Source organism: Sinocyclocheilus rhinocerous, unplaced genomic scaffold (genome assembly GCF_001515625.1).
Source record: "Sinocyclocheilus rhinocerous isolate Xijiao unplaced genomic scaffold, SAMN03320098_v1.1 scaffold1026, whole genome shotgun sequence".
NCBI classification, from domain to species: domain Eukaryota; kingdom Metazoa; phylum Chordata; class Actinopteri; order Cypriniformes; family Cyprinidae; genus Sinocyclocheilus; species Sinocyclocheilus rhinocerous.
Window position 1 is genome coordinate 235,011 of NW_015659953.1, and position 12,695 is coordinate 247,705.

The window sequence follows — 12,695 nt, forward strand, 5'->3', positions numbered from 1 at the left end:
GTGACGTAGGTATGTGGGGGCGTGTTAGAACGAGCCGTTTTAGGTAGGCGTGGTTGACTCTTAACTTTTATAAAGAATATCTCTTTGGATTTGAGACTAGTCTTTGCAAATTTACAGATCTTCTTTATGCACCAAGAGCTTGTAACACTTCAAAGAGAAAGGAAAAATTGAAATCGCATCATATGACCCCTTTAAAAAATGTCCTGGCTCTTCCAAGCTTTAAAATGGCAGTGAATGGTGGTCGAGATTTTGAAGCCCGTAAAAGTGTGTCCATCCATCATAAAAAGTGCTCCACACGGCTATGGGGGGTTAATAAAGGCCTTCTAAAGTGTAAGAAAAGAATGTGTAAGAAAAATATTAAACCGTAAATATAAACCATAATCACTAGATTCCGCTAACTGTTGTACGCGTGTTCACGAGAGAGTGGCATTCCAGCGTATGACTCAGGACGTAGGCGAAACAAAACCCCGGTCATGAATAAGTATAAAAAATAAGATTTGTAAAGGAAAATAAATGAACCCCCCGGAGCCTTTCTATTAATCCTGGAGCACTTTTTATGATGGATGGATGCACTTTTTTGGGCTTCAAAATCTCGACCACTGCCATTATAAAGCTCGGAAGAGCCAGGAAATTTTTTAAAATAACTCCAATTGCATTAATCTAAAAGAAGAAAGTCATATACACCTAGGATGGCTTGAGGGTGAGTAAATCATTTTTGGGTGAACTATCCCTTTAATGTAAATTTTGACCGAACAATACATCTTTGACGCAGCATACAGCGGTGTTTTTAACCAGTTGATGAGAAAAGTCATCTTAAAATGCATTCAAAAAAATCTTAATTTGTAATAAATAATTATTCACTGTATTTTTAAGTGTCTAATGCTGATAAATGTTTTTAATTTTCTATTCATCAAGGAATCCTGATAAAGAATTATCACGGTTTGCACAAAAATATTGAGCAGCACAACTATTTTCAACATTTATAAGAATAAGTCTCTTGAGCACAAATCAGCATGTTAGAATTGTTTCTGAAGGGATCATGTGATCACAGAAATAAAATATATTTTAAAATGTTTAAATAGAAAACTTCATAAATAAAATAACATTTAAATTTCAATAATATTTCACAACATAACTGTTTTACGGTATGCCCAATTCACACACAGCATATTTGAGAATAAAAAAAAATTAATAATAAAAAGACAGAAAGGGAATTAAAATATCTAAAAAAAAAATTTTATATTAGGATTTTAATGGGGGCAATTTAGTTTTGATACATTGAAATGCACCCCTAGTGTCTACTGTATAAACAGTGTTAGACTAGGGTAAAAAGGGGAAATTTGAGAATTAAAAAAAATTAATAATAAAAAGACAGAAAGGGAATTAAAATATCTAAACAAACATTTTTATATTAGGATTTTAATGGGGGCAATTTAGTTTTGATACATTGAAATGCACCCCTAGTGTCTACTGTATAAACAGTGTTAGACTAGGGTAAAAAGGGGAAATGAGTAAAACGGCTTTTCTATCAGAGCCTTTGTGTCTAGGGCTTACACATTTACAATATAACAGTACAATGTACTAATGTGGTCTCACCTCGGGTTCAGTGTGCCGCGGGAACAGCGAGGTCGTCAGGTATTTGTACAGAATTTGCATGTCATCCTGCTCTAGACCACTCCTACAAAATACAGCACAGAACTTAAGACTAAAGATCAGACAAACTTGCACATTCGAACACAAGAAAGTGTTTCAATATTAATGTTAATTGTTTTAATTTCTTGTGCCTTACAAAACTGGTAATATGTTATCATGAGACACTTTAATTTAAACAAGTAATAAGACAACATTCAACAGGCATAAACACATGCACTTCTGTGAAAGCAATTTTTGTAAATAAGATATGAAAATCATGTTGTGAATTCAACAGAGAATTAAAAGTCATATTTTAAGTCTATCTGGATCCCTGTGCCAGACAGTTTGTGATTAAGAAGCTTTGGCTGTGCCGCTTTATTGAGTCCCTGCAGTCTCATCTCTCAGACTTCATTTCCTCTACGGCACTCAGTTATTTAAGGTAAACCCTCATTCATATCAAGCATTTGCAGTAGGAATGATGTTTCTAAAGGTTGCAGAAGGGTTCAAAATGATAATTCAACAGCTAATACTTTCAAGCTGTAATTAAAATAAATAAAAAAAATACAACAATTTAATGCTACAGTCAACCTACAAGAAATCTCAAATGTGATCGGAATACACATTCATTAATTATTATTAACATAAATTATTATTTCACCATAGCTCTTTTCATCCTTTTTTGAACTAGACAGCCCTTCTTCACAATTCACTTTTTATTGTGTGGAAAAGAGCAGTGTGAACATTCTGCTAAATAGTTTCTTTTGTGGTTCACAAAAGAAATAAAGTCATACAGGTTTGGAATGGCGTGAGAGTGAGTTGAAGATGACCATGAAGATGATCATTTTTTGGGTGAAATATCCCTTAAAACAATCGTGAGATGTGTATTGATTGACATTCACCAGATCAGCTGGTCGTTGTAGAGAAAGGCCGTGTATTTGACATGACTCAGGCTCTCTTCTACTCTATTGACAAAAGACTGGATCTTCAGGTAGGTCATCTTGTCGAGGGGGAAAAAGCTGATTCCCCCGAACACATCCAGCAAGTCACATGACTGGAGATGAAGTGTCTGCAGGTACTAAGGCAAAGCATACAACAACAACAACAACAACTTAATGTATTTAAAAAAAAATCTTCTCCAGACTACAGTTACTTTTACAATTCCATAATGATCAGGTAAAATACAAATAATACAGTATTAATAAGTACAGAATAATATCAGGAATGAAATTTTGCCTCTCAAGAAAGGTCCAGAAGAAACTGTACAACAACGCTATGGCCTCAAACATGGATGAAATTACCAAAGCATCCCTGATAAGGCTGACGTAATGTAATTTGACCACTTGACGTCCGGAGATGCAGCCCTGGTGTGACTTTGCTAAGCAGTCAGTCACATTTAACCTGAGGCACAAATTGCACTTTCACTGAGAGCTTCAGGGCTCAGCTCAGGTTAGGGAGGGGGTGACGCGAAGGATTTCCCTTAACCTAAGCTGAATTATTCAGACAGGTGAGTAAGCATGATGCCCTCAGCAAGGAAATCTGAACCGAAGAACCAATAAGACAAACACGGACAAGTAAGATTGTTGGGCCTCCATTTCATATACGTGTCTCACACTGACAATTTGTACATATGTGTTGAATATGATAACAGAAATAAAGAAGAACCTCACATATCTCTACAATTGTGAACTACTAAATATCTTTGCAATTTATCTCTTTCCTTAAACGTGGGACTTTAATTACAAGTGGTCAGATTGTCAGTGACATCCTTAAAAAGTTCTCATGGGAGGACAACAGTATGACTATAAAGAAAAGCAATATTCAAAGCCTAAAATTAATGGTTATCCCTTTTAAGACATGCATTTACCAAACAGACCAAATGTATGCACGGTCTACTTTTTATCTGATTGAAGGATTGAGTTCTCTTAATTAATACTTTATTTACCCTGTAAAAGAACTTTTCAAGCTTTTGAATAAGCAGTTCCACTCCACCGGCCTCAAATGCCCTGCTGAATGTGCCGTTGAAGAGCTAAAAATCAACAACAACAACAACAACAAAACTGTTAGAAACATCAGATGTTTGTAAAAAATAATGTGTAAATAATAGATTATTAAAAAAATGGAAAATTTGAAATGAGAGAATAGATAAATATAAAGTGTTTACCTTATACATGCTGTAGCACTGTTGTAATACAGACCCATAAACTGAATCCTAGAACACAAAGAGGGGAACAACTCAGTCTACACTACCAATCAAAAGTTTGGGGTTGGTAAGGTTTTTTAAATTAAAGAAGAATTTGAAAGAATTCTCTTATACTCTGCATTTTTTTTGATTAATAAGAAAATGTTAAGAGTTTTCCTTTTAAAATATTTTTTAAAAATTCATTTATATTTCTGTGATGCTATTTCAGCCATTACTCCAGTTATTTTTATTTTTAACCACATTATAACAAAGGAGCCTAGTTTATTCAATAATCTTAGTTGCATACAGTGGATATAAAAAGTCTACACACCCCTATTAAATTGCCAGGTTTCTGTGATGTAAAAAAAAATTAGACCAAGATAAATAATTTCAGAACTTTTTCCACCTTTAATGTAAACTATAACCTGTACAACTCAATTAAAAAACAAACTGAAATCTTTTTGGAAAGAAGGAGTAAAAATAAAAAACGAAAATAATGTGGTTGCATAAGTGTGCACACCCTCTTAGAACTAAGGATGTGGCTGTGTTCAGAATTAAGCAATAACATTGGCTAAATTTAGCAGAAACGCATTTTAAGTTTCCTAAAAAGCATGTGGGAAAATGTGTTATGGTCTGATGAAACCAAGAAACCTAATTCTAAAAGGTATATTTGGCGAAAAAACAACACTGCACATCACCAAAGGAACACCATACCCACAGTGAAGCATGGTGGTGGCAGCATCATGCTTTGGGGCTGTTTTTCTTCAGCTGGAACTGGGGCCTTAGTCAAGGTGGAGGGAATTATGAACAGTTCCAAATACCAGTCAATATTGGCACAAAACCTTCAGGCTTCTCTTCCAAAGCATCAGAGGGATCTCATTGTTAAAAGGTATCAGTCAGGAGAAGGGTACAAAAGAATTTCCAAGGCATTAGATATACCATGGAACACAGTTAAGACAGTCATCATCAAGTAGAGAAAATATGGCTCAACAGTGATATTACCAAGCACTGGATGTCTCTCCAAAATGGATGAAAAGATGAGAAGAAAACTGGTCAGGGAGGCTGCCAAGAGGCCTACAGCAACATTAAAGGAGCTGCAGGAATTTCTGGCAAGCACTGGCTGTGTAGTACATGTGACAACAATCTCCCATATTCATCAAGATGTGCCATGCTGATAGACTCATGCCCAAAATGACTGAGTGGTGTAATAAAATCAAAAGGTGCTTCAACAAAGTATTAGTTTAAGGGTGTGCACACTTATGCAACCACATTATTTACGTTTTTTTTAATTTTACTCCTCCTTTCCTAAAAGATTTCAGTTTATTATTTAATTGAGTTGTACAGGTTATAGTTTACATTAAAGGTTTACATTACAAGTTCTGAAATTATTTATCTTGGTCTAATTTTTTTTTTTTACATCACAGAAACCTGGCAATTTAACATTGGTGTGTAGACTTCTTATATCCACTGTATGTTTCAATGCTCCCACTTCGTCTAACCATCACAAATCCAACAAGTGTTATTATACCACAAGCAATAGCAATCAAAAATTAATTTAAATGTAATTTCCATAAACATTCCCTCTTATCTCTTATTCATTAAGACAAACATCCCTTCAAACCACACATCATAAGACTAAACAACTGTTAAAAGTAAAAAAAAAAAACTGTTAGAAAGTCTGTCTTTACTGTCAATTTTTTTTTAATCAGTTTTATGGATTCTTGCTGAATAAAAGTATCTTACTGAGCCTAAACGTTTGAACAGTAGTGCACATCAGCCTGAACATTAATTTTTTGTTCTGTATCAAGGTTGTGTAAAATAAAAATTAAAAATGCCTAATTTAAAAATGTTCAACTAGCATTCCATGCATTACTTACAATAATCTCTTCCTCTTGGTATTCTACAGTGGGTGGTTTACCGTCTTTGTTGGGTTTTTCAACCATTGGATTCCGTACAACCTTGAGAGAGGACGTCAAAGGTGCTTAATACCTACTTTAGCAGCACTGTGTCAGGCAAGTTTGATTTTATTCTGTCTTCTTTTGTTTAACATTTGGATTGGAACTAAATCTCTACAAAACATCACTGATGCATAGACGTACCATGACCATCCAGTAGTTCTCCTCCGGCTCATGGAAAAACTGTCGGTTCTTCTGAGTGTGGAGAGATTTGGCCGGTTTTGTTGGACAGAAGGTTCTGTAAAAAAGAAAATCTCTCATTTATGCCTGTGTCTCTATATTTTATTTTATCCCACCTTTGATCCCATCATTAGTACAGTGCTAACCTGGTGAACTGAACGATGGCCTCACAGAGTCCAACATTGCGAATCTTTTCGTTCTTCTCTATTTCAATAGGGTGGTAAAACAAGATTTTCTTTTCCTCCTACAAAGTACAATAACAGCCCTATAAACATACGATTAACATATAATAATCAAAACGTGACTTCTACCTGCATTTGTTCACCTTTCAGATTATTACCATGCCCAGACAGATTCTGCAGACATTTTGTACATTTGTTGTGGATATTTTGATGATTTGTTTACATGGAAAAATGCATTACATGCAGCTGAGAGCACAAAATTTTTACACCTTCTGTGGCCTCACAACATGCAAAACAATTAGACTAGCTGTTTAAAATGTCTAAATAAACAGGATTTACCTCCCCCTCACGTGGTCCAAACTTAGGGTTATAGATGAAAAAACTTAGCAAAGATGGTGTGTACTGTTTCTCTTGCATTCCAGATGCCATTCTTGGGCTTATGAGAAGATGATATAAGGTGGGAATAGAAAGCAGATAATGAACACATCACGTCTGATTTAAAAAATAATTCATATTTAGACCTCAAAGACAGCATCATTGATGAAAAAACCTGATCATCAGCATTAGTGTGGTCTGTCTCTACGGTTCCCTCTTTTTTTCATTGAGTTTGACCTGCATGCCTTTGATCTGTAAACAGAATAAACTTTATTGGGACTGAAGTCAAAGGACACAGTGAAAACATTTTCAAGAATAAACATGAATAGACAACTTTAGATAATGAAGATAATCACTTAACTAATTATAGATTATATGCACAAGCTACAATGTAAAGTATGTTCACGGCATTCCTTTATGTATTATTTGTAGACATGCACAAGTTAGCTATTCATTACCTGCATATTTGAGCTTATGGACTATAGTTAAATGTAATATAATTGTTAAAATTATGTAATTTAATTGTTTAGTTTAAGATTATGAGAAAAGCGAATAAACTGTGGCTAAACTGCCTTTTTTTCTACTTTTGAGAAAAACTGCTGATGAAAAGTAGTTAGTTGCTTCTTAGACTAGTGAACAAGACAAACAGATACTGAGGCAAATAAACAAAAAAAGGAACCAAAAGCATTTCACTTTCCATGACGACAGTGACGGTGATCAGACAAATTAGACCATTACTTAAAAGCTAGCTGGTTAGCTACACCATTAATCCGACTGTTTCATGTCGCGTTTCAAAAGCAACAACTACCATAAAGGGTGTTCAACAAACTGGTGCTTACCTGTTACAGCATGACAACGGAAACAAAGTGCTTGATTTGTTATCTCATGGGGGAAAACAGAGCTGAGATCAATGAAAAAGACGCACTTCCTGCTCTTGACAGTCGCTTGTGTGTGTTACAATCGGATCCGATCGGGTAGATTTCATCCACAGTTCCGTTTCACTATTAGTCCTGTAACTCAGTACTTCCCCCATCAAAACGTTTTACGTATAAAGAAATTAACAGTACAGTGAAAATTGTAAAATTACGTAGGCTTACATGAGATGAAGATTATATTATGTCATAGTCCTGTCATAGGATTGTACCTATTTTGAGAGTCTTGTGACACTTGTTAACTGTTGTTTCCCAGTTCTCACAAAAATTTATTCAAATGATTTTCAGACCATGCCAGTCAAATTATCAAGCAAGCATTTTGTTTTCAAAACCAATTGCCGGTAAGGTAAACTGCAGAATGATTACACAGTTTAGGTTACATTTCACGTCCACTGATGATTATTATATTTTTTCTAACAATTTTCTTCAGAAACATCATAAGGAAATACGGAGCCCGGGAAGTCACCTGTAGGAGAAAAAACAATCCGTGGCGACGGTTTTGCAATCCGTCCCCTCAGTTTATAAACCGTACTCACGAATTCTTAAACTGTTCCCTCGGTTTAACAAATCGTGCCCACGGATTAATAAACCGTACTCACGAATTTCCAATCCGTCCCTTACAAAGAAATCCTGCAGGCATTCCTGAAGGAAAAATCACCTGCAAGGCCTATTCACGGATTCATGCAGCAAGCTCCTATGTAGCCTACATGTTAACAAATCATATTGTATATTGTTTTATTGCATATTATTATGTAGAATTCGTGAGTACGGTTTATAAACTGAGGGGACGGATTGCAAAACCGTCGCCACGGATTGTTTTTTTTTTCTCCTACAGGTTACTTCCCGGGCTCCGTAATGAAAAGCAAACTGTAGGCTCACATAAATAATCTGTGCACCATTTCAGTTTTCTTTAAATTGCCTGTCCCTTTAAACCCGTTTTTACTGTGTTCCTGTAGTGGGTCTCAAGTTCAAAATATTGATAATAATAACAATAATAATTAATAATAATAATTCATATTAAATTCAGGGGTGAATTTAGGTAAATTTGGATACTTTTTGCCACTGAGATAACTGGGGAAAAATGTCCCAATTAAAATTAATTCATAAATACTTCAGATTTTTTTAAGTGTAATTTTCTGGAAATTAAAAAAATACTGATACTTTTCAAATATTTTTCTTACGTCCGCAAACATTCTGACAACTTACCGAACAACCAAAAATGGTTTATCACATCGCCATGTGATCAGCATCATATGATGTTATTTTCATGTGGTGGGCATTTTGAACACATTTTTGTAAGTATCCTCTTTATTTTTCAATATTTTGTCTACAATAACCTATTGTCAAGACGTATATTAACTGACTGTCAACTTGTCAGCTTGATTGTCAACTCGGTCAACTAAGATTCTTGGAAACCCTATTGATTGTGTCTGTCCACTGATGATAATGAATTGTTTGTAAATTGCCATAGATTGGTTATCATAATTCATACTGTAATTGAACCTACTATGTGCCAGCCAAGTGTGTGTGTATGTGTGTGCATGAGCTATCAATATGTGTAATAGTTAACATTATGTCCAGTCAACTGTTACTTTCCTGCTTTTTTTTTTTTTTTCGTTTTTAAACTCGAATGCTGTTTCTCATATCCTTTCAGGGTATATTTTATATGCACACAGGTTGGAAGTTTGCATAACATCTCTTAAAATTACCAAATTTATGTTTATGGCAGACTTATATATAAAAGAAACAAACAAATGGGTGCAGATATTGGCTTGTAAATGGAAAGTTGCAAGTGAAACAATACTAACATTTGAACATGTTACCTCTGGCTGAATAATATGGAGGATAATCTTCGTAGCATAATTGCAGTCAGTGTAAGCACCCCCATTAGTTGTTTGTTATATCGAACATATTGGGTCATGCATGCACACTGGGATTATCTTGGTGGAGCTGATGCCATAAAGGCACATGTTTGCCTGGCTCATTTTGGTCTCTGGCTTCACTGCAGAAAAGGGATAATCTGAAGCCAGGATTGATGCATCATTTTCAATTCCATTGTTCTAATGGGCTAAGCGGTAACCTGAGCGGGATATCCTTGCCATTCAGTATTGAGAGGCCCTCTTCACTGAAACATATACCCACTCTCAATGTCTGTACCTTTTGTGCCTACTTAGTCTGCTTTACATTTGAACTCTTTTGTTTTAAGGCTTTGGTTACATCTAGGATTCGAAGGTTTATATTCTGCGGTGAGCTATTTTGTATTTATTGATTAGAATGATCAATGAATAAAATGCACTGCTTGCAAATATAAACAAAGGACCAAATGAAATAACTTGACTAAAATCTATGTATATTAGATGCTATGACATCTTCATCCATGCTGCTAGAACCACACATTTGTGAAATATTACAATGAATATCAAATGTAAAATTTTGATTTCTTTGAAGGTGCATTCATTTGTTTTTATTATTATTGCACTTCAAAGGTTTGCTGAGAACATCAGGTGCATCTGATATATTGGTCACCGTAACAATCTAAAGTAAGTCAAGTAAAGTTACCTTCTTTTGGTATTTAAACTACCGAGGACATTAGAACATTCTGCATTTACTTGTAACTTCAATCATTCACAGGCTAGCACATATCTCTATTCACTGCAGACATATTCTATTACATGCAGTAAGTGTAAAATAGCAATGTTGAAATGTGTTTAACTTGCTTTCTATATGAGATCAAGATTGGCTTTACTTTACTGTTTTTTACCCATTTTGTGGTAGTTATAAGTTTCGTCAGGGTCGTGGAATGTTACAGTCCACTTTCAGAGGTTTTTCAGATGTACTGCATATGTAGTAAAAGTACATTTTCTTTGTTTTGTGCTTATGTGTAGTGCGCAAATGAATAAATTGTAGCTCAAAGCTAAACATAAGACAGTAGAAATAGTTTCCAGTTTATGCACACATAAGTCACATGCTGGTGGTTGTCTTGTAAAGAAAAGCTGCAACTTGTATGCAAATATCACAGAATCCACTGTATCAACATACCTGTATGTATATCTTAAATTATATGTGCATTAATATAAGCACATTTAAAACACAGTAAACCAGATGCATCGGTTTAGTGACTTTTATTTTCCCTGAACAGTTTTGTCATTGGTCATTTGGGGTGAATGTGGGACAACAAAACAAGACACAAGTATTCAAAAGTCAAGAACATTTACTTTATGTGCTGATTCTTCTTTTTTGAAAAGAAATCAGGTGTAAAAAGTCAAATGAAAGATAGGGTTTCAGTGCTTATAGCTGAGGGAGTCTTTCAGGATAACACCATAGTCTGGAACTCTGTAGAGAAAGAGGAACATCAGAATTTAAAATATAGTAAAATAATTTAGACTATGATATTATAATAAACTGATTTAACAGGATTAGTCCAAAACAACACTTTTCTGTATAGCTCTCTCGTGTGTTTCAACATGTGCTAAAGAGGTGATTGATCAGTTTAAACAAAAATTCAATGAATAAGGCAAAAATAAGGAGACAGTTTTACTCTGAGCTCTTTTTCTCAGTAATTTACATGTAGTTTTTCGACTTTGTATTGTCTCAGACAGTGTGTGCATGACTGTTACTCAGGATTGAAATAATAATTTGAGGTGACCCTGATCTTTGATCCTCTTACGCAATGCAGTGATATATTTTTTTTAACTAGAGTTTCCATAATCTAAGACAGCTATTAAATCTTAGCACATCTTTGAGTAATGATCAGAGAAAATTACATAACAGACAAGCAAAGGACATAAAATGACAAAAAAAATTCTCACCATTTAAAGGGACATAAATCTGAAATCTTATTACTGTAACTGTGCATACAAAGTGGTAGAACATGTAGATGCATAAAACACAATAAATAAGAAAATAATTTAAAAAAAAACAACACAATCTAATGAGAAAACATTACCGTCTACTCCAATTCGGCCATCGCTATCATCATCTGCAGCTGTAAGGAGGCTCTTAATCTCCTTTTCTGTCAGGGTTCGCGCCCCTGGGAAAAATCGCTGGAGAAAGAACCTGATTCACACAAATCCATTGATGAGAAGAATGAAGTGCTGCACAGCCGTTGTCACTGAACTGTGACTCTCCTAATTCAAGCAGCTCAGCATTTTAGCCCATTTTTCATTTGAGATCTTTTTCTACGCATCCGTTTGTTTCAGCCACATACAGCTGAACTCATCAATCAAATGATCAAATATGATCTCTTTCACCTGTCCCGGCTAAAATGTGAGCTAAAAATGAAACCCTTCAAAGGACTGTTGTGAATGTCATCTCTCCAGCTCTGTGTTCTAGTTCTGCTGATGTCATTACATAATGCTGATAAAGCAGGGACAGAAAAAAACAAACATAATGACAGCATCTCCATGGATTACATTTGAAAAGGACTTAGTTTAAATGGAAGTCTGGTATTATCAGGTAAGACATGGACATTTAATGTAAAGTTTTAACAGAAGTAATTCTCTTTATGCACCGGATTTCATGTATGTCTATTACGAGCATAGTATTTTTAGCATTAGATGTTCTCCGATCACACTGAACAACAAGGCAACATATTGAAGCCATAAAAGCTCTAGGAACTGTGCCTCGAGTAACATGAAATCACAACAACATAGTCTATGGCTTTGTATCTGTAGATTTTGTGGCTTTTAGAGCATTAGCAATCATTGAAATCACATCACATCATTGTTTGTGATGTATTACACATGAATTTACAGTAATACCAGCCAAATTGACATACTTGAGCTCAGCCTCCTCAATAAATCCACTATTATCCTCATCTATGATGCGGAAGACATCCTTCACCTCTTGGGGACTTTTCTGGCTCAGGCCACAAAGTTGGAAGAACTTTTTATAACAGAAGGAGTCTGGAGCTGTTGGAGAAAAAGCAACATGAGAATTATTGTCATCATTGTCTCAACACGAGACAATTAAAATTTGTTTATCATTATTGTTATTATTTATCATTATTCAATTATTTAGTAGATACCTTGGCAGTCTTTGACAGCATTTTCAATGGCATCAGCCGAGAGGATGGATGTAAGTGACATTTTCAAACTGTTGGAGAAAAAACATTATTTTTTTCCCCTTTATATTGTGTTATATATTTATTTTGTTAATCTTTATTAATTTATTGCAAAAATTATTCTAATTGTGTATTTGTACACATTTGTGTGTGTGTGTGTATATATATATATATATATATATATACACACACACTTTT

The 12,695-nt window shown here is 34.8% G+C and overlaps 1 protein-coding gene and 1 pseudogene across 1 annotated transcript in view; both read right to left on the bottom strand.

The window, feature by feature from the left end:
• The window catches only part of LOC107724700 (vacuolar fusion protein CCZ1 homolog), a 19,300-nt pseudogene extending 11,807 nt beyond the window's left edge, over window positions 1-7,493 (bottom strand).
• A 3,103-nt stretch (window positions 7,494-10,596) lies between these two features.
• pvalb9 (parvalbumin 9) overlaps window positions 10,597-12,695 on the bottom strand; it is a 2,927-nt gene continuing 828 nt past the window's right edge. The window contains exons 2-5 of the mRNA XM_016533717.1: window positions 12,462-12,529; window positions 12,213-12,345; window positions 11,382-11,491; window positions 10,597-10,768 (exon numbers count right to left, since the gene is read on the bottom strand). Of these exons, the coding sequence (XP_016389203.1) occupies window positions 10,743-10,768; window positions 11,382-11,491; window positions 12,213-12,345; window positions 12,462-12,522 (330 nt within the window). The 5' untranslated portion in view covers window positions 12,523-12,529 and the 3' untranslated portion in view covers window positions 10,597-10,742. The remainder of the gene's footprint in view (window positions 10,769-11,381; window positions 11,492-12,212; window positions 12,346-12,461; window positions 12,530-12,695) is intronic.